General features: G+C 44.5%; 1 protein-coding gene across 2 annotated transcripts in view; it reads right to left on the reverse strand.

The window, feature by feature from the left end:
* Positions 1 to 16,275: 16,275 nt before the first annotated feature.
* Positions 16,276 to 22,278, reverse strand: part of KIT (KIT proto-oncogene, receptor tyrosine kinase) — an 89,745-nt gene continuing 83,742 nt past the window's right edge. For both annotated transcript variants that reach the window (XM_040483337.1, XM_040483328.1), the window contains exons 18-21: positions 20,639 to 20,750; positions 20,428 to 20,527; positions 19,959 to 20,064; positions 16,276 to 18,609 (exon numbers count right to left, since the gene is read on the reverse strand). In XM_040483337.1, the coding sequence (XP_040339271.1) occupies positions 18,478 to 18,609; positions 19,959 to 20,064; positions 20,428 to 20,527; positions 20,639 to 20,750 (450 nt within the window). In that variant the 3' untranslated portion in view covers positions 16,276 to 18,477. The remainder of the gene's footprint in view (positions 18,610 to 19,958; positions 20,065 to 20,427; positions 20,528 to 20,638; positions 20,751 to 22,278) is intronic.

Raw genomic sequence — 22,278 nt, forward strand, 5'->3', positions numbered from 1 at the left:
CCCCCATAGGAAGCGCCCGGGCCAGACTCCCCAAAGGCCCTCTGCCCTGCTCCAGGGCTCACTCTTCATGCTGGAGCATTAATTTCTGAGTGTAGGCAACTCGTGAATTTTTTCTTTCTGAGGATCTAGGCTTTATCCCCCCCCTCGGGGTGCCAGCAGGGGTGCTTCTGTCCATGTCGATTACTGCCATTTAAAGTCGGAAAAGTGCCGGCGTGGCTGACAGGGAAAAGTTAGAAAGCCAAACCACCCCCCTCCCCCCACCCCCGGCCACCCCTAGCTACCAATGGCACCAAGAGAGCCCTGGCTGTGCTGGCAACAAAGGGCACCCACTGGTACTTTCCACTGAGAAGCAACAGTAACAAAAAAGATTTCTTTCTTTGCTCTGGTCTGTCCTAATCCTATTAGTATGTTTCTTGCTGGAGAAAGGGGAAGAGGGGGATCTGGTTTTTCAGGCTTTTGGAGGGATATTTACAGGGCCGGCCTGTTTGGGGTGGGCGCGGGGAGGAGGAACACAGATACAGGGAAATCAGGAGGGGAGTGAGAGAGGAGAGAAAGCAGATCGCAGAGGGCAGAACTGGAGCGAAGGATAAATGCAACAGGGAGCAGACAGAGGATGGAGGGAGGGAAAGGAGAAGAACGGAAAGGGAAGGAAGAGATGGCGGGAGGAGGAAGAGAGCTTGAGACCAAAGGGTGGGACGGGTACAGAAAACTGGGCTTCACGTCGCCTTTTTTTTTTTTTTTTTTTTTTTTTAATTCCAGTAAGAGCAATTTCCCTCAGCGAGTTACTGGAAGCAACTCCTGGGTGGTTACTCTGGATCCTGTGCACTGTGATTCCCTCCTTTCTCTCCCCTACAGACTCCTGTCCAACCCCCACGGTGAAGAGCCAGCCCAGAGAGTGCATTTATGCGCACCAAACACTGCTTGAAGGACCACCTCCAAGTTCAAGTAGTAGCTTGTTTTTTCAAGTTTATTTGTTTTGAGAGAGAGAGAGAGAGAGAGAGAGAGAGAGCAGGAGGGGCAGAGAAAGGGAATCGCAAGCAGGCTCCGCGCTGCCGAGCCCCCAGTGTGGGGCTCGAACCCATGAACTGTGAGATCGTGACCTGAGCCAAAATCAAGTCATACGCTCAACCCACTGAGCCACCCGGGTGCTCTTCCCTGTAGTAACTCTTAATCCTTGCAACCACCCAAAGATGGAAGGCCAGTGCTAGAGGCCCCATATTTCAGATGGGAAAACCGAGACCCAGAGAGGTGAGTAGCTTGCCGGAAGTCACACATCTGATGATCTGAGGAGCTGGGGTTCAATTCCAAGCAGTCTAGCTCCAGAGTCTATCTTTCTCAACCATCCCTTCATTCAATAGTGAGGAGCTACTCTATTCTAGGCACCCTCACCTCCCTTCCCCCCCCCCCCCCCCCCAGGCACAGCTAATTACCCCATTCCCTGTGCTCCCGAGGTGTTGTGTATTCCCCGGGTCCCGCGGTAATAAATTGTACCTGTGTGATCTGCCTCCCTCGGGAGCCCTAACATTGCTTGAGGGCACTCGTTAGACCTTCTTCCTGACTATGGTGCGTGGCACCCAGTCCTGGGCCTCGTACAGAGCAGGTCCTCAGAAAATGTTGGAGAATAAGGAGTAAGTGATTGATTTATTGATGGTATCTGCTGTGAGTTTGGAGGTACTGCCTCAGATCCTAGAGCTGCAGGCTTCCCTTGGCTGGTATGGAAAATGCCAAAGCAGTGGTCAAGGCATCCAAAAGGCAGTGTGCAATTGCCCGTCTGTGTCCTGATCCATCTACCTCAAACTTGCGCAGCCCAAGGCGAGACTGGGGCGGGGTGGGGGAAGCAAGGGAGAAAATCAAAGCTGGGGCGGGAGGCATCGCATCGCATCGGCAGGAGCTGAGCAACTCCCGGGACGGTTCAGTGCTGACGATGCATCTCTGGGTTGCCAGCCGTTAGCGGGGGCTTCAGCTGTCGTTTGCTCACGTCTAAGAGAGGGCCTGGTGGGGGCGACACGCAAGAGAAAGGTTCCTCTGTTCTCAGCAGATCCGGCGGCATTCACAGAATCACAGACCCCAGAGATCAGCCAGTTCGGTGGTTTGTAACACCTCTTTCTTGCTATGAGTAGCGGGACTCTCTTCTAACCAGATATACGCACCAGATAAACGTCAGGTAGCTCCGGTTAAAGCAAAGGGTAAAGACTCAGAATCCCACCCACTCCTATCTTCACATCACTGAGCATTCTGAAAACCACTGAGATCTCATGACCCGCTCATTTCAAAGAAAGCTGGTGAATTCCACCCCCACAGAGCTTACGTGACCCATAGGAAGCGACCTAGGTGCTGTGTAGCTTCGAGGTAGGATTCACCAGATCTGAAAAAGAGTTTCCCCCATTTTGTCCCTCTGCTTCTTTTCTAATAAATACAAATCCACTAAAAATAGTGATGAAGGGGCACCCGGCTGGCTCAGTCGGTTAAGCATCCGACTTTAGCTCAGGTCAAGATCTCACAGTCAGTGAGTTTGAGCCCCGCGTCGGGCTCTGTGCTGACAGCTCACAGCCTGGAGCCTGCTTCGGATTCTGTGTCTCCCTCTCTCTCTGCCCCTCCCCTGCTCACGCTGTCTCTTTCTCTTTCTCTCTCTCTCTCAAAAACAAACATTAAAGAAGAAAAAAAAAAAAACAAAACAGTGATGAAAACGGTGCTCTGTATTTTCTAGTATGTCGTTTTCAGGCCACTCTCTGAAGCCTGGCACGCTGCTGCTTGTTACAACCAGCCTACAGCCAGACTAGACAAACGGGGAAGCCCTGACTTCTATTCCGTGCACTTGTGTAGCACTTGACAGAAAACTTTTTCGGATGTGGCGGCGTATTTTGTTGAAAGAGTTAAGTTGTGTGACAGGCAAATGTTGCCAGAAGACAGCATCAGCACCCCCTCCCTTTTGTCTCGTTTTCTAAAGGCCGGGTTCACAGAAGGCGGAAGGCCTTACGCAGGTTTGCCCAGAAGGGGTGAGGCAGGGGCTGGGGATGTGTAGGGGAGCTAGGGGTATTTGGGGAGGCTCTCTGGGACTCGCAGGGCCTAGCAGCTTTGTGGGACGGCACGTAGCTAGGACTCGTGCTCAACAGCACCACAGACTCCCGAGAGGAGGCAAGTCCTCAACGGACATGAGAGCCAGACCCAAGGCAAAGGTCAGTCCCCCAGTGGGCACCAAAGCAGCAAGAATGCCTGGCTTCCAGGGGACCGTGCGTGACTTTCTTTCCCCAGCTTTCCTGAGCTATAATTTACAAATAAAATTGTACTATATTTGAAGTATACAAGGCGACGATTTGATATAGGTATATATTGTGAAAGGATTCTCACTATTGAACTAATTAACACATCTATCACCTCACACAGGCCCTTTTCCTTTTTTTTTTTTTTTTTTTTTTTGGTGAGAACACTTAAGATTAATCCCTCGCCAGCTCGGTAGGATAGGGGTGGGGAGCAGATAAAATTTGATTTAGAAAAGTTCATGGTGACCTGTGTTTTAGAGACAAAAAGATCCTTGTCGTCGACAAACTTGAGGAGGCCAAGTATGCTTCACGCATTATCTTCTTTGATCTCCGCACTGTCACGTAGGGTAATTAGAGCGCATGTTGTTCCTATTCTCACTTTCTCAAGGAGAAAGCTGGCTCTCGGGGTGGTTTAGTGTCCCACAGCTATTAAGAGGGGGAGCTTAGGGGCGCCTGGGTGGCTCAGTCGGTTAAGCGTCCGACTTCAGCTCAGGTCGCCGTCTCCCGGTCCGCGGGTTCGAGCCCCGCTTCCGGCTCTGGGCTGATCGCTCAGAGCCTGGAGCCTGCTTCCGATTCTGTGTCTCCCTCTCTCTCTGCCCCTCCCCTGTTCGTGCTGTGTCTCTCTCTGTCTCAAAAATAAATAAACGTTAAAAAAAAATTTTTTTTAAATAAAAAAAAATTTAAAAAAATAAAGAGGGGGAGCTTGGAGTCTTCTTTTTTCCTTTGAGTGGCACTTCCAAGATTGTCTCAGAAAGAGAAAGCATATTGGATACGATGTCATGGGAGAAACTGCTAGTCTTATTTTTAAGAAAGGAAAGGGGTGGGAGTATTTTTCTAATTAGATTCCCTCAAGCTTGTACCGGGAAGGATGTATGGTGACTCACAAAAATATTTAAAGTGCAGTGTCGGGAATTGGCCCTCTGCATTCATTGCAACCTTCTTCAGTGATTTGCAGCCCTGCAGAGTACTTGGCTAAAAGTATTTCCTAGGCTCTCTTGAAGCTAGGGTTCTGGCTGGGAATTCGGTTCCACCTGTTTGAAGTACTGATATGAGGTTGAGAAGGTGGAAGTGAGCAGGGCCACCTCTTCCCTCCTGCTTTGGCTGCTGTTGTTGGCTAACATGGGTACAGGGCCATGTTTCTCTGCTGTAGTGTCCTTGTCTAGCCCCTAGCAGCATGGGTGTGAAAGTCAGTAGCAGCAATCCAGCAATAGCCATCTCCTCATCCCTGCACTGCCTCTCTGAGATGAGCTTTTGAAGTCAACAATTCCAGTGGTAGCCTCCTGAGTTTCATTTCCTGGCTGCTCCAGAGACCGCAGCTCCTTTGGTGGGTCAGTTCGGTAGTGTTTTACAGGAGGCATACTTGTAGGACGAGTCTAGAGCCCACCTTCCATGCATAAGCGCCGAATCCCCTGTATTAAATCCCTCTCTGCTTGAAATAGAATAGTTATAGGTTTTGTATCAGTACCTTGAATGATACATAAAGTTCCGTAAAATCACATAAACCTTGCAAAAACGTCCTGGAAAATGAAATGAGAGGGAAACAAGCCATGATATCGGTACAAAGTGTGTATCATCAAAGTGTCTCCATTTGCAGAGGGTAGATCACTAATTTGGTTTCTAACCTTTCTACGGGTGACTACAAAGAGGAAAAACAAATATTTGACTCACAAAATCCATTAAGCCAAAACATTCCGTTTCATGGAAAAGCACCACGTGTTCCAGGATGAGAAAGAAATTTCCCTCATGGGTCTTAAAAATGCTGTGAATGATAATAATACAGTAGAGGTGATCTGGGCACAGTAACTCACTAATTGATTTAAAAACAAAACAAAAAGCCAACACTGGTTAAAGTGGTTGCAATTATTTACAAAAACATCATGATACAGGCACATCTTACGCCTTTTATTTAAATTAGTCCTATGAATATGAGTTCATTCCCCAATCTTTTGGTAGGGCAATGCTCTTTCTTTGATTCTAAAACCTGATTTGAGTTATGCTGCCATTTCTCTCTTCTATAAATCACATCCACAATATATCATCTATGCTTTGAAGTTAAATTGGAGTGTGAAATTAAACAAATTGTGAAACATTGTGAGTATGTATTTCTCCTAAGTTTTTTATAGGTTTTCTCCCATTTTTTTTTGTAGTGGTTATTATACCCTTATCTACTTTGAGAGCAATTTTTCTTGGCCACTCACCTTTATGAAGTTTTTCCAAATATTTCCCTTGATTTTGATTGAAACAACTCCAGTCATACTTTTTTGCGGTAGTGAATATAAATATCAAAATATACTACTGTTATAAGTTCAGCTGACATAAATATGTTTGCAACAAGACAACTTGGCTGCCATGAGCACAAGAGGGCAGACAGACTGGAAAATAGCCCTATTGAGTCAGAGTGCCCAGTGGGTCTGGACATCAGTCTCTACAATCCACAGAGGGTCTAGAGCACTCTGGTGAAAGTCATGTCAAGTAACACCACAATTGAGTACCGTACTGCCAGAACTTAAAATGGATTATCTCATTTAATTCTATGAACAGCCTATGAGCTAGGAGCTCTTCTTCTACTTAATAGATGAGGTAGCTGAGGCTCAGAGAAATTACGTGACTGGACTAAAATCTTACAGTTAATTGATGGCAGGGCTGAGATTAAAACTAGAGTCTTCTTAACTCGAAACATTAGCCACAATAATGTTCTTTTTACAATATCCCTAATCTAAAGTGGAAACTGATGGGATACCCCAAAGTAGAATTCAGCAAAAGCATTTCTGGGGGTTATGATATAGTATCAATCTAGTCTGTGCACGCAGCTTTCTTCTGTTCATGGATAGAACTTGAGTTTCAAACAAGAGGCGAGATGAACTAATTATTCTTTAGACAATTGTGCATGAGCATGGTTTCTATCAACGAGGTTTTCAATGGATTCTGAATGTCAGGGAGTTGGAGGTTATACTGCCTGACAAGTACCTGGAGTGCAGCTATTTCCATCATTGGGTAAGAGCAGGCTAAAGCTTTACTAATCAGCCCAAAGAGGGGTAAGGATTGACATTCTTGGGGGTAGGGGAGTTGTAATCATTGGACAGCAGTCCGAAGAGAAAGTGACAGCCTATTTTATAGTCTGAACAGTTCGTATTTAATGTAACACTGGCGTGATTTGCCTTTATTTTAATCATAGGCAACTGAGCTATAGAAATGTGTATGATTGAGAAATAACTCCTTTCTTCCAATTTCCTTTAGACATCTAAGAAAAGCTAAGAATCTTCTAAAATATATTGAGATGCCTGGGTGGCTCAGTTGGTTGAGCGTCCGACTTTGGCTCAGGTCATGATCTTGCAGTCCTTGGGTTCGAGCCCCGCATTGGGTTCTGCACTGATGGCTCGGAGCCTGGAGCCTGCTCTGGATTCTGTGTCTCCCTCTCTCTCTGTGCCCCTCCCCTGCTCATGCTCTTGGTGTCTCTCTCTCAAAAATAAACATAAAGAAAATTAAAATACATTGACTAAAAACCAATCCAGACCAATTAATATTCCTTCTACTTTCTTAGTCCTTTTTTAACTTACTGAAGTATATTATACTTTCAGACTTCATTAACCTTTAATGAACACATGTACCTGCCCAGCACTGCTCTGTACCCTCTCCGATGGATCATCTTTATTTAATACACTGACTAAGATCTATTATCACATACTTCCCCTTGATTTAGCTTCAAACTCAAACAAACAAATGCATGCCACCCTCTACATTTGTTATGAGTGGACCAGAAATGTTAGGTCTTAGACTTCGAGTAGCCAATGTGATAAGTTCTTACCTGAAAACATCAGGTTTTTGGTATGTCCATACTATAGGAAATCCTAAGTTCAGTTTATGTGTGATGCTCTGGAATGATCATCACAATACACGAGAATTTAAAAATGTAAGTTGCAGTTCCAATAATATTCCCATTTCTTTAAATAACAGAAATAGGTGGATAGACAGGTAGAAAGGCATGGGAGGAACCATACCAAACTTATTGATTACCAAAGGAGGAGTAACAGTTAAGCGAATCTTTTCAAAATGGTAGTATATTACCTACAAATTAAAAAGAAAATTGGAAACAAATTGGTGCTGGAGAAGACTGGAAAACCTGCAGACAAGGAAGGTGTACTTCCTTCCTTATTTCCCTGTTAAGTCAAAAGGGGAGTCTGTGGTTAAGTGGCTGGGGACTGCCCCCAAAGTGCTTCAGGCCAGGAAGTCTTCCAGCAAGAGAAGGCATGAGCCACAGCCAACCACAGCAGGCGGGATGGGATTTTAAGCTGCTGAAATGCAGGGGACTTTCAGTGCTTCCAAATGCGGTCTGTGTAAGACTAGAGAGTCTGGGGGTAGCCGTGGGATGGGGGATGAGAGCCTGGCAGGTGGACTTCTGGGACCCCCTTGCCACGGGTTTGCTTATTGGGATTCTCGTGTACCTTGGGCTGCAGCAGTGACAGCAACAAAAGAAGTCGAGAATTTCCAATTCCATTGAGAGGGACTTTGGAGCGAAACACATTTACTTAATCTCGCTCTTACATAGCTTCCTCATTTGTGTAACGCAGATAAATTTAGACCTTCTAGGACTGTTATGAGCATAAGATGAAATAACGCAGTTAGGCACTTAGTATTGAATACGTGGTCACTTAAAGGGAAAAAAAAAAGGGAGTCAGCCACATGGTAAATAGAGGCACAGGGCAATGGCGGGCTTGGAATGCCTTCTACTAGACCATTGTCTTCAATTTTCCCTGTCACCTTTAGACATTAAGCATTTCAGAGACCTGGGGTAAATGGTCACCAGCATGTGCTCTGAGCACCTATTCATCCTGGGGACTTCCTCTTCCCCTTTTTGAAAAAGCTGTCTCATTTTGCAAGGTTCCAACCTAATTGCTCATCAGCCTAGGAGGAGAGAAGGCCAACGGGACATGAAGCTCACTCATGTCTAGTGAGCATTATGGGAAAGACCCCTTCTTTCATCCTAGACCAGGACAAAACACAAGGCCTTTACTGACCCAGGTAGTCTGTCTTGATGAAGACAGGATAATAAATACACAGCGAGCCAGTTTGACATAGTGCTCAGAACCCAAACTCTGAAGCCAGACTCCCTGGATTCAAACCCTGCCTCTGCCACTTACCAGCTGCCTGACCTTGGTCGAGCTACCTGACCTCTCTGTGCCTTAGTTTCCTGATCCATAAAATAATAACTACTGCATATGGTTGTTGAGAGGATGAGATTAGTTAATGTATGCGAGCACTGAGAACATAAGAGCTATGTAAGCGGGATCTGGAAGAATTAGCACACGTGCTCCATTTCTCATACCCATGTCCCTACAGCCATAAGTCAGTGACAGCACTGTTTTTCACTGAATCTGTTTGAGGTCCCTGTATTTTTCTGAACAAAGCCACTTCACGTAGTTGTGAATTGATCAGCTCGCCAAACGAAAACTACCTTCACGTCGCATTGTAACGTCCACTGGAATATTTAGCGGTAAGCAGTAGAGACAGTCAGTTCACCCATACCAGTTTTCCCTACCAGACCCTCCCCCAAAGTAAAATGTGTTCTGATTAGGGGCAAATGATGCCATACGAGGGGGATTGGACACTCGGGCCGGGCAGCCTGTTGTGTGGACGCAAATGTTTTCAGCTGCCCCAGAATGCTTATTCACATCCTGAGGCAAGCAGCCATGAAAACATCCTCTTTGCCTGTCTTCGTTCTTCATTTGCTATAGAATAAGAGCGGCTGCTAAGCCACAGACTACAAAGAAAAAGGTCAGTCTCATAAACTACACCACAGTCCTGCTGATGTGCTTGAAAAAGCACGCACACTTCAAAGCCAACCATGGACGGAGACACATAGGCAAGCCGCTCGAGAATGTTTATTTCAACTAGGAACATTTACCCTGAGGACCCAGCCCTTGTGAGGTTAAACCCCTCATAGAAGAACCCACATCATAAAAGCTGCATTTAACCAACAAAAGTGGAATCAACAGTGAAGGAGACATATGGGTAACAGCTTGTTAATTTATAACCAACAATAACAACTGTTGAAGCAAAGACAAAGTGTTGTGTTCACCCCCACTCTCACTGAACCGAAATCCTTGGATTTGCCCTCTCTCTGATGCTCTTCTCTGCACTTCAGACCCCACTCCCTCTGCAAACCCAACATTTTGTTTTGTTTTTCTCTCGAGGCTCAGATGAACAAGACTGTTCTTTGAAACACAGAGGGAAAAGGGGAAACGTTCCTGGAGGACGCGGGGAAGTTCACATGGCATATAAAGAGGCGGACAGATCACGAAGCTGTGAGAGCGATAGATAATTCTGGAACTTCATTATTAATTTTTACTTCAACCATCATCCTCACCCAAATTTAGTAGCGTTGGTAATAAGTAGCAAAGTGGTTGATTTGATTTCTTTACCTTTTCTTCCATTTTTGAAGGTGAATAAAATGGCTAAAATATCATCCAAAGCCCAGAAAAGGACAATAAAGGGCTTGCCCATGTACCAACTAGAACAGTGACATTACTGTTTAAAATCCTAGGATTCAGGGGTCAAACAAACTAGTGTGTGCGTTTCAGCTCCACTGCTCTTAAACATGAGATTTAGGGCAAGACAGTGAGCCTGAGAGGTAAAGTTTTTTCATCTTCAAATGGAGATAAGTAATATCTACCTCCTGGTGTTATCTTGAGGCTCAAATAAAGAAATAAGTGTAAAATAGCCAATATACATCCAGGTACACAGTAGACATTCAATAAATGATAGTTATCACCATCATCGTTATCACCATCATCATCACTGATAATTATCCAAATAAGGTAACCTATTAGTTATATGACCAAAACATCTTGAAAGATCCCAGAGACAGTCAGACTCAGTGAGCATGTGTACACTCTCGGAGAGTCAGATATGTGGTGTCATCTTACAAGGGAAGAATATTGAAAAGTAACTCATCAAAATTATCTGAATATCTATTAACTATAAACAGGTATGAGAGAAATTTGGGGGATGATGGCAATGTTCTAAAACTATATCAAGGGGATGGATGCTCAACTCTATAAAGTTAACAAAATAACTGAATTATACACACACAGGGAATGGGTTTTATGATATGTTAATTATACCTCAATAAAATTGCTGAAAAATATTCTCCATGGACAGGAGCTGAAGGGGAATTCAGAAAACAGGAAGAACAGAAACTACCTTGCATGTAGCATGGAAAGACAAAAAGATGAAAATATGAAAGCTGGATTAAAAGACACAAGGGCAGAGTGAGAGTCTCTATGGTGCACTGAATCGGAATCCTAGAAGGAGAAGAGAAACACAATGGACAGAGGCAATTTAAAAAGGGCTAAGAATGTTCCAATATTGATGAAAGACACAAATCCACAGATTCTAGAAGTCAAAGAATCCCTAATAAGATAAATAAAAATAATTTGAGTGTAGACATATCATAGTGAAACTACAAAGACCAAAGACAAAAAGACAATGTTAGAATCAACAAAGAAAGACAAATATCTTCAAAAGAACAGACTGATCTGACTTCTCAACGTCAATGATGGAAATCAGAAGTGGAAATAAATGTGCTGAAATGAATGAACCAAATAGAATTGCTGTCCTTGAATTTTATTTCCAGTGAAAACACTGTTCAAGGATAAAGGTGAAATAATCCCCTTAAGGCTTGCCACCTGCAGACCTTCCTGAAAATCAAATTCTTCCTGGTTGTTTTTTTTTTGTTTGTTTTTTTTTTTGGTTTTTGGTTTTTGGGTTGTTGGTGTGTGTGTGTGTGTGTGTGTGTGTGTGTGTGTGTGTGTGAGAGAGAGAGAGAGAGAGATCACTGAAATTCTACATTTCTTCCATGGGTTGGGCCTTGAATAGTCAACAATTAATTAGGTGCAGTCCCTAGCTTCAAGATGCCCCAAATCTAGACCAGGGTGATTAGATTTAGCAAACAGAATACAGGATACCCAATTTAATTTGCATTTAAGGTAAATAATATTTAGTATCTGTGAGTCCCAAATGGCACACAGAACATGTAACTGGGTGTCGTCTGTTTTATCTGACCACCACAGTCTATCTGAGGGGATAGATGTCAGAGATATTGTTGGAAATTGTCAGCTGGTAGGTGACATCCACATCCCAGGGACTGGATGAGATAGACCAGAGCTTGGGGAGAGCATGTCAAATGCAAACAAAGGACCAGACCCAGCATTCCAGACTTTAAAGGGTGATGAAGGAAAACAGGTGGACCAGGGAGGGCAGGCCAGAAGGCAAGTTGCAACGAGGAGGTTTCCCATTCCATGAAGCTGCATTCATTCCACTAGTATTGAGTGTCTGTTACAGACCAGGTACTGTTCTAGATACTGTTATAAGCAATAGAAAAATGGAAAAGGATGCTTTGAAATTTTTACTTTGGAGATCATATTCTTAAAGCTTTTAGAGAGCCATTTTTCCTACTCTAGTGACGACCATGCCACCTGCTACAATACAATCCCTTCTGTTATGGATTGAATTACATCTCACCAAATTCATATGGAAGTCATAATGGTAACCAACTCTCACTACCTCAGAAAGTGACCTTATTTGGAAATAAAGTCATTGTAGATGCAATTAGTTAAGGTGAGGTCATCCTGGAGTAGGGTAGACCCTTAATCTGACATGACCAGTATCCTTATAAAAAGAGGGGATTTGGACACAGACATACACACAGAAGGAGAACACCATGTGAAGAAGGCAGAGATCTACAAGCCAACGAATGCCAAAGACTGCCAGCAAACCACCCAAAGCTGGGAGAGAGGCATGAAACAAATTCTCTCGGCAGCCCTCGGGAGGAACCAACCCTACCAACACAGTTGTTCTCAGACAGCTGACCTCCAGAACAGTGAGACAACACATCTCTGTTGTTCACGCCCATCCCCGCTCCCAGTGCTCAGTGCTTTGTTCCAACAGCCCCGGTGGACTAGTTAACTTTGCTTCACAAAACTTCCCTAGAAGGCTGACCAGCTGGTACTTCCAGATACAGCCCAGGTAGCCCCAGGTCCCCTCCTGGGAGGGGGGTGTGACTCTCCATGCAGATGCTGCCCCCAACAACCTGCTCCCAAGATCAAGCCTTGATTGGGAGAGGTCTCCTGTCTGCAATTTCTATACTTCCAGCCCAGGGACCTACTGGAAACTTTAGTGTCTCTCCCCACTCCGACCAAGGAAGAGAAGTTCTGTCACTTTCCCTTCCTCCCTACCCTTCCGAGTCACCCCTTTTGTCTACTTCTCGTGTCCTCCTTCCCACAAAGCAGGTGTGCATGCCTCAACAAGGCTGCCCAAAAGAACTTTCCTAGTTCCCCTTTCCCCTTCTCCCCCAAGCCTCACCCCCAGTGAGTGTAAAATGAAGCTGCCTACCCAGGCCCCACTCTGGGTAAAAGTTGTGTTGTCTTATATTTCCTGTCTTTCCTGGACCCATTTCTTCCCAGATGACTCTTCCTTGGTCCATGCTGATGGAATGTTTAAGTATTCATTAAAAGATATTAATTGATCACTCATGGGCACTGTGCTAGAAGCTTCAGGAGAATGTGAGACAGAGACCACTTGTGTGTTAATATGAACCGTGGTAATCATCTAAGGGTGATGGGTAAGTCTCGCCTGAGGCTGACTCCAGTGGATTTGTATGGGCTTCCTGGAGAAGATCGGGACTTCTAAGGCATTGTGGCTCTGTGAGAAGGAATGATAGATAGATGAGTGATGTCCGTGTGGACATGGAATGGGGGACGCCAGCTTGGGATGACCCATGATATTTGCCCCCACGGAAGTACAGAGACTCCGATGTGGATTCAAATTCTGGCTCCATGTTGTACTAAGTGAACTTAGGCAAGTCTCAACCTCTCACGACCTTCTGAGCAATTTAACCCCTGAATGTTTGGGTAAATATTTTGACAAGTAGATGATAACCAATAAAACTAGCGATCCTAGCACATACAGGTATTTTATGCTAATCGATTCTAAGACAGGAGAAAGGGGGTGTGGGGAGCAGATGTAAGAACCAAAATAATTACAGCATAAAGCAGAATAGATTTTTTAAAATTTTTTTTTTTTCAACATTTATTTATTTTTGGGACAGAGAGAGACAGAGCATGAACGGGGGAGGAGCAGAGAGAGAGGGAGACACAGAATCGGAAACAGGCTCCAGGCTCCGAGCCATCAGCCCAGAGCCTGACGCGGGGCTCGAACTCACGGACCGCGAGATCGTGACCTGGCTGAAGTCGGACGCCTAACCGACTGCGCCACCCAGGCGCCCCAAAAGCAGAATAGATTTTAAGAGCAGTAAGAAGTACAGGTACAGAATGCCATGGGAATTGAGAGGCAACTTCCAATGGAGACCGTTTCCTTGGTCTTGAAAGGTGGGAGCTGATTGGAAGGGAAGAGACGATATGAAGTCCGAATGGGTGAAGGCAGAAAGAATGGGGTGTGTTCATAGGTCTATGGTCATATGAGAGAAGCTGGGAAGGAAGGCTTGATCAGGGAACCTGCATTCCTGGCAAAAATCTACATGGGACACCAACTGGGTTATGCTGGTACAGGAGCATCTTCTTCGTTCCTAGTGAGTCAAACTAGCCATGACAAACGTTACCATTTGTGAGGACCATTTATGTATTAGGCATATGAATGTGGTCTCGATAGCTTCATATTAGTATATTGAGACAGATCCCACTATTATGGAAACAGATTTCCAGAGCCAATCTGCCCGATATCACACATCAGTAAGTAGTCGAGACAAGGCTGGAACCAGGATTTGAACGTAGTTTGAGCCAGGACAAACACCTGATACTTACTTTGTGACTAAAAGCTGGGCCAGTGAGGGAATAACTAGAGGCTAGTAATATAGGAGCCTTTGACAGCTTTTTTTTTTCTTTTTTTAAAAGTTTACTTATTTACTTTGAGAGAGACAGAGACAGCGTGAGATGGGGAGGGGCAGAGAGAAAGAGAGAGAGAGAGAGGGAAAGAATCCCAAGCAGGCTCCATGCTGTCAACGCAGAGCATGTCGTGGGGCTCGAACTCATGAAACTGTGAGGTCATGACCTGAGCCAAAACCAAGTCGGATGCTTAACCGACTGAGGCATCTAGGTTCCCTTGCCATTGACTGCTTTTAACTCAAGATTACACACACATGAAAAAGTCTAAGTGACACTGAAAACATTCAGAAAGAAAGGACTCCTTTGTTGTGTGGTCAACCAGCTTTCATTCCTGTAACAGTGGAAAATGCTGGACAGAAACGTGGGTCTGTATTTCAGACTATTGATGTGTCCTAGCCACACAATTCCCCCCTGATTTTGAGAGGATTCCTCTTCTTTACAGTCACCTTTCAGCCCTCTCCCCTTTCCTTTCTGGAGGTTCTACTATAGGTATAGATGCCGTGTCAATAAAGAAAATCAAAACTGATGATCTTTTATGTGCCTAACCCATTTTTAGTAAGATCGCGTGGTTAGTGGTTGTTCTTTGTTTCAGGCTGGGAGGACTCTCGGGCCCTGTGGAGGTTCTGGACGGAACTTCCTGATCACAAAGGATGTTCTGCCCACAAGACAGTACCCAACCACCTGGCACAAATCAGCTTCCTCCAAGCAAGTGACAGAACTTAATGTTCCAGAAGCAAGTGAGAATACGGTCAAAGGGTAGAGCATGAACATCTCACAACAGAATAACCTCTCTTCAAAATCCAAGCCAACAAGAACACAAACCACTTTCTTGGGTTGCCTCACGTCAACTCTGTGAATTACTTTATAGTTCACGTTAATTTTTTGACAATCTCTTTTAGGAGGAAACAGGCCAGTTATATTAGACTGGACCACACAACACTGTTGCTGTTTCACCATCATTTTGCCTACAAAATTGGTCATTTCACACAAGTCAACCTAATAATAATTGTAGCAATGTGTAGTATTCTCAAAATGTTTCATATACGTATTTTTCAATTTAAATGGAGACCATGGGGTGTATGTGCCCCTTTGAAACAGCACACCTGTACCCCTTGGATATATACCTAGTAGTGCAAATACAGGTAGCAGCGCTGACAACAACCAAAATATGGAAAGAGCCCAAATGTCCATCGGCAGATGAATGGATAAAGAAGATGTGGTATATAGAGACAATGGAGTACTACTCAGCAATCAAAAAGAAGGAAATCTTGCCATTTGCGACTACGTGGATGGAACTGGATGGCATAATGCCAAGCAGAATTAGTCAGAGAAAGACAAATATCATAGGACTTCACTTAAGATACAAAACAGATGAACATAAGGGAAGGGAAGCAAAAATAATATAAAAACAAGTAGGGGGACAAAACATAAGAGACTCTTAAATACAGAGAACACACTGAGGGTTGCTGGAGGGGTTATGGGTGGGGGGAATGGGCTAAATGGGTAAGGGGCATTAAGGGAGACACTTGTTGAGAGGAGCACTGGGTGTTATACATAGGGGATGAATCACTGGAATCTACTCCTGAAATCATGATTGCACTATATGCTAACTTGGATGTAAATTAAAATATAAATAAATAAAATAAAAATAAAATAAAATATAAAATAAAATAAATAAAATAAAATGAAATAAAATAAAATAGAGACCTTGGGTTGTAAAAATAAAATGAGAATATATAGCACATACTAAATTCTTAATAAGTGTTTGTGGAATCTTCAAGTATATAAACCCCAGTGATCTGATGGTCTTGGTTGTATCTTACGCACACTAGGTATGAACTTTTTTTTAATGTTTGTTTATTTTGAGAGAGAGATCAAGCATGAGAGAGGGGCAGAGAGAGAGAGAGAGAGAGAGAGAATCACAGAACCCAACACAGAGCTTGATCCCATGAACCGTGAGATTGTGACCTGAACCAAAATCAAGAGTCAGATGCTTAACCGACCGTACCAACCCAGGCACCCCTAGGTACAAATTTTCTAACGTCAGGCTGAATGCCCTCTAACACTTTGAAGCTGAGTTTCACTAAGCTTGAAAAAATAATAAAAAAAAGTTCCACTTGATTTATATACGTACATTTTTATTAGAATTCTTCAGAACTGTCAATAGTTGGACAATACACCAGGAAAAAAACACATGGAACATCAACATCCTTTAAACTTGCACCGCGCACATATTTACACATAAAGTTACTGTATATATAAAAAATATTTTCAAGGACTCATGGGCTGGGGAATTATTCAAAAGACATTATTGCTACATTTCAATATTTACAAAAAAAAAGCCATAAAATAATTTCAAACATTAAGCCACTGCAAAGAAACATCCAATGTGGAAAAAAAAAAAAAAACTATAAAAATATAAACTTTCAAGAATATCCAAGACAAAACTCTCAGTGAAGTGCCCCTGAAGTACCTAGACACCCACAATCAACAGCCACTTATGATCAAAGTCAATAGAAACACAAAGGAAATTCTCTGACAAAGTATGGCAAATAGCGACAATCTCTTACGTGATAACAAAACCCCAAAACCTGTTACCTTTGGAAAGGTGCGAGAGTATAGAACTCCAGTGCAAATGGTTACTTCCAGCTAAACAACCACAGTTCTCTAAATGTAGTCTAAGGGACCCAGGAGGGGGAACCGTGAAGGCGGCATACCTGAATCTCGCGAGACAACAAACATGGCCGCATACACAGGGACCTCTAACGATTGGGCAGGGAGTTATTAAAAAAAAAAAAAAAAAGTCAACTCTTAAGAATAATATCCAGGCTACAGCCCAAAGGGTACAATTTAAATATGTTTCAGCGGGAGAGTAGCCTTACATCTAAGGAACAGATACAGTATGTTGAGTATATAAACATCAGAGTGCTTTAAGTGTTGGTGGATTGCAAATAAATACGTACTCAAGCACTCTGCTTCCTACATGGCTGCTATGTAAGCTTTCGGGAAGCTCCTCTGGACAGCTGGGTGAAGAGAAGCAAGAGCAGTACTGATGATGAAGGCCAAGCTGCTTCTTGAGTGTTGAAGGACCCTCTTGGGCTCAAGGCAAGAATACCCCCCCAAAATATTTGTCTACAAGCATACACACACGCACACACACACACACACACACACTCATATAGGTACTGGCCCGGCGTCCAGGATATGCCTGCAGAGGAGGCTGAATCTAAACGTAATGTCTGGCTACAGAAGGATCCAAACTAAAACAGCACTGTTTTGTCACTCCCGAGGGAGTCATGCAGTCAGTCAGTCACTTTCTCAAATGGCATCCAATCCATTGAGCACAATGCCAATTCTGAAGCTGGTAGGCTTGTTCTGGGGCATCTGCAGAGCAAGTTCATAGGCTGCAAAAGGAGATCTTTGTTAAGATTGTGCTTGGCAATTATGTTTTGTTTTTTTTTTTCTTAAAAAAAAAAAAAAAAAAAAAGCACTGTTTCCTTCAAATTTGTCTGGCCCTTAATCTATTTCTACACACAGCAGACTTGAGCCAGGGTCATATCCAGAAACTACATCTTGTGGGTTTTCTCTCCTCAATATATGAACATGTACAATTTATAGATGAGTATATACAAATGCTGGCTGGGGAGGCCTTCTCTCCGATTCAGCGCCCTAACAGCGAACTCTATTTACAGACCAGGTCAGTAGTACAAAGGCTCATGCCCAGCAGCGAGTCTTATGTTCCTGCTCGGGGAGCATTTTTCCATGGCCTATGTCTCATTCCTCAGCACGAAATCCTAGATTTCTTCAGCCCAGATATTCATAGACTTCTGCCCTTTGTTCTAATAACATTCCATTTTCCACATCAAGAGATCAGGTTTCAGCTTCTAATCTTGCTGTGTCATCGTATCATTATGGATGGTTATGAGGCCCAAAGGCGACTACTGCCATTTATTCAAATATTTAACTATCAACTCTGCTCTTCAAACAGAAAGTGGAGAAGCCTTGGAAAGGCCCCAGGGTGTGTGGCCCATCCCACCCTCCCTTGCTCCAAGTCTGCATTTTGTTTTTGTTTTGTTTTGTTTTCGTTAATGGGGGCTGCCTCATTATCGGGGATATGTGCAGCTCGAACCCTTACAATAGCGGGGTGGCTGATGACAAAGATCATTGGCCACTAAAGTGTGCTTGTAAAGACGGGATTACAGCGGGGTGTCCTCTACCCTGGAACAGGATGCGAGTTGAAGGGGGAACGAAAGAACCAGGATAGGAACCAAAAGAAGAGGGATCGTTCTCGCTGGGGAGACCCCGGCGCTCCTCCCGCTTCAGGCATCCTCGTGGACCAGCAGAGGTTGGGTAGAAGATGTGCTGCTGCCCACAGAATTGATCCGCACACAATGGTCCACCGCTGTGGGGCGCTCCCGGTTCGGGCTGCAGTTTGCTAAGTTGGAATAAATCTGAGGAAAACAAGCCCACAGTTAACATGCCAGTCCCTACACCGCGAACACAACGACAAAGGGGCCCATTTGGGCTTCGGGATCGCAAATAACTTACAAGGCCTTTTAAAGGGAGGAGACTTACAAGACTTTCACAGCCAAAACCCCAATCCTATTGACCAAAGGAAACACAAGCTTTGTTTTAGCCCTCATTTCGCCCCAGGTCTGATACATAAAAAGTGATGGCAAAAAAATGTGCTGGGACGCATCTGGGAACAAGTAACATCTAACCTATTAAAAAGCTTTATAAGGGGCGCCTGGGTGGCGCAGTCGGTTAAGCGTCCGACTTCAGCCAGGTCACGATCTCGCGGTCCGTGAGTTCGAGCCCCGCGTCGGGCTCTGGGCTGATGGCTCGGAGCCTGGAGCCTGTTTCCGATTCTGTGTCTCCCTCTCTCTCTGCCCCTCCCCCGTTCACGCTCTGTCTCTCTCTGTCCCAAAAATAAATAAACGTTGAAAAAAAAAAAAATAAAATAAAATAAAAAAGCTTTATAAACCTCTGCGGCCAACGATGAGCCCCAATGGCTGATGTCATTTGCTGGGAAATCGGCGGCCCTTCCAGGGGGTGGGAAATGCTGTTGTATTTGAAATCTGCTCGGACACCCGGAAAAGCAAGCTTTAACCCAAAAATATCAGTGGTGTGCTCTTAGAAAAGGTAGCTCCGAGCCACGATCCATTAAAAAAAAGCAGCTTAAATAAATCCGAGTTATAGTAAGGATCACAAATTCCTCCTTAAGAGCAGGAGAAGAAATAATGGATTTGAGTTTTGAACGCCCCCCCCCCCCCCAATCACTGGGAGGGATCTCCCAACTTCAAACAGCTCTTCATTCTATATGGCTTGTGGGCATGACAGCTAGCTACCATTTTCTGGCTATGCTTGTTTGAGCAGAAGGTCTATTTCACTGCAGTAACAAGCCGTCTTTTCTATGCCTTCATTCTAGTTCACATTACCCCCACTGTCCAAAGGCTGAAGGGCCATGACACGTGACACAGAGAACACGCCGACCCCATGACCGGCACTTGGGGTGGGGGAGGAAACACGGCGCATCCTTATGGAACGTTCCGCTTCCACATTTCTGCATGCAAAGCCCTCCACTCTTTTTCCTTCTCATCTCATGTGTTCAGGCTCAGAAAGGGGAGCCGGGCAGAAAGAACTGTTTCCATTGCTTTACGTGGCTGCCCAAAGCCCAGTTTGCCACCTAAGCCAAGGAGAGAAGGGATGAATAAAGGTCTTCACCCCCAGAGCCTCAGAAGGGTGCATCTGGAACCAAGAGAAAGGAAGGAGGTTCTACGCCTGGCCAGAGGGAACTCACATGATTGGTGCTATCTGAAATCTGCTTCTCGATTAGCTGCACGATCTGCTTGAATGTTGGCCTTTTCAGGGGATCAGCATCCCAGCAAGTCTTCATTATGTCATACCTGCAAAGCAGAAAGCCATTTTCTATCACCCCCCAATGCCGTTAACCTGGCTTCTCACGGCGTATGCCATGTGACAATGTCAAATTCCAGGGCCGTGCAAACGGACATACTGAATGGCACGTGCGTGATGAGATAAAACACCGTATATGGGAAAGGTGGCTGAAACTTTCCGCATATTTGGTGACAAGAGATGATGAAGATAAGCTACAAAAATGACATTTGATCAAGATGTCATAAAAAGGAACCAGGTGACATTGACATTTCAAACCGTACCAGTGAAAACCCTTAACATCTGGGTTTCTGTCTTCGTAAAGGAAAATAAAAGGGGAAGCACTATCTGAAGGAAAACGTGTCGGCCCTTACATTTCAGCAGGTGCGTGCTCAGGGCTGAGCATCCGGAACCCTTCCTTGATCATCTTGTAGAACTTAGAGTCGACTGGCATTCCAGGGTAGGGGCTGCTTCCTGAGGCACGAACGGTTTGCAAATCAGTGTTACTAATAAGCAAGCAGGACACTGACAAACCTTAAAGAAGATGCTGAGTCTAACCAAGGTGCCTTTGGCAAGGCATTTTACCTAAAGAGAACAGCTCCCACAGAAAAATCCCATAGGACCAGACATCACTTTCAAATGTGTACACACAGTTGAAAATGCTTTCAGGTGCCATCCACTTCACAGGTAGCCGAGCCTGTAATGGAAGCACAACAGATTCGGCCAGGTTAATTAAGAAGCTAAAAAAAAAAAAAAAAAAAAAAATTCCTGTAGACATTGCTCCTGCTGAGGGGGTGAGGGTGAGAAGTTGACTGCCCGCTATCTCACAAAAGCCTTTTCCCCTAGGACCTCAGATGACTCCTACTACCTCTGAAACTGGGGGCTCACACGATCCTATCCCCATTTTCAAAAGCGGGACATTGAGTCAATACAGCATGGTGGTTAAGAGCACAGCCGTCAGAGGCAGACACATGGGTTCAAATCCTGGCTCCGCAACTGGCCGTGAGTAACAGAGGTCTGTGAGTTACCACTGAATGTGTTTTCCCTTTTCCCCGATAAGAGAAACATGGCCTCCCACAATAGAAATGACATTTCCCAGCTCCTTTGCAGCTTGGCGTAGCCATGCGACTCAAGTCTGGACACTAGGGTGTAGGTATGATACGGCAACTACAGAAAGACCTCTTAAAAGATGGCTGGCATGTGCCCTTTGCTCTTTCCCTTCTCACCCCTCCTCCACCCTGCCTTCCGACTGTGGTGGCTGGCTATCCAGTGGCCACCTTGGGCCAAGAACAGGAGGGCTACACCAGAGATGTAAGAAAATGGGAGGGTAAAAGGATTTGGTCCTGAGTGCTTCACAGAACCTCTACACCAGCCGTGGCCTGCTGCTACTACACTTCTTTTACTTTTCTTTTGGGTTTTCTGTCCTATGAAACCCAAACCATCCTTCATGAATACACTGGGAAGGTCACAAGTATCTGTAATTAAAAGACAATCTCGGGGCGCCTGGGTGGCTCAGTCGGTCAGGCGTCCAACTTCGGCTCAGGTCATGATCTCACGGTCCGTGAGTTCGAGCCCCGCGTCGGGCTCTGTGCTGACAGCTCAGAGCCTGGAGCCCGTTTCGGATTCTGTGTCTTCCTCTCTCTCTGCCCCTCCCCTGTTCATGCTCTGTCTCTCTCTATCCCAAAAATAAATAAACGTTAAAAAAAAATTTAAAAAGACAATCTCAATATAGTCTGCTAGAAAGCAAAAATAATACTTCATATTTCACGAGGTGTTTGGTGGGTTAAATGAGATCACGTAGGCAAAAGTGCTTACCACAGTACTGCCGACGGACCAATCTCTAAACGATTGCCTTGCACAAGCGAGCACACAATAAACAGGGGCGGCTCATGGTGACTAGGACTATTCCAAGGTGGTAAGAGGCAGATTGGTCTTTACATTCAACAGCTGAACTTCACATCCTGAACTCTCTCTGCTAAAATCGAGTCAGACTTGCTGGGACTATTGCTCTTACAGACATTCTGGATTCTTGGATCTTAATCTACCACAAAAAGCTAACTCAGTCCTTCTCTTAATCCATTCAGGATTGAAACTGGGAAGACAATTTTGTTTTTCTAGTGTTAAAGTTATTTTAGCCAGCAGGAATGAGAAAAGAAAAGAAAAGAAAAGAAAAGAAAAGAAAAGAAAAGAAAAGAAAAGAAAAGAAAAGAAAAGAAAAGAAAAGA

This window comes from Herpailurus yagouaroundi, unplaced genomic scaffold, assembly GCF_014898765.1.
Source record: "Herpailurus yagouaroundi ecotype Mexico unplaced genomic scaffold, PumYag 28, whole genome shotgun sequence".
NCBI classification, from domain to species: domain Eukaryota; kingdom Metazoa; phylum Chordata; class Mammalia; order Carnivora; family Felidae; genus Herpailurus; species Herpailurus yagouaroundi.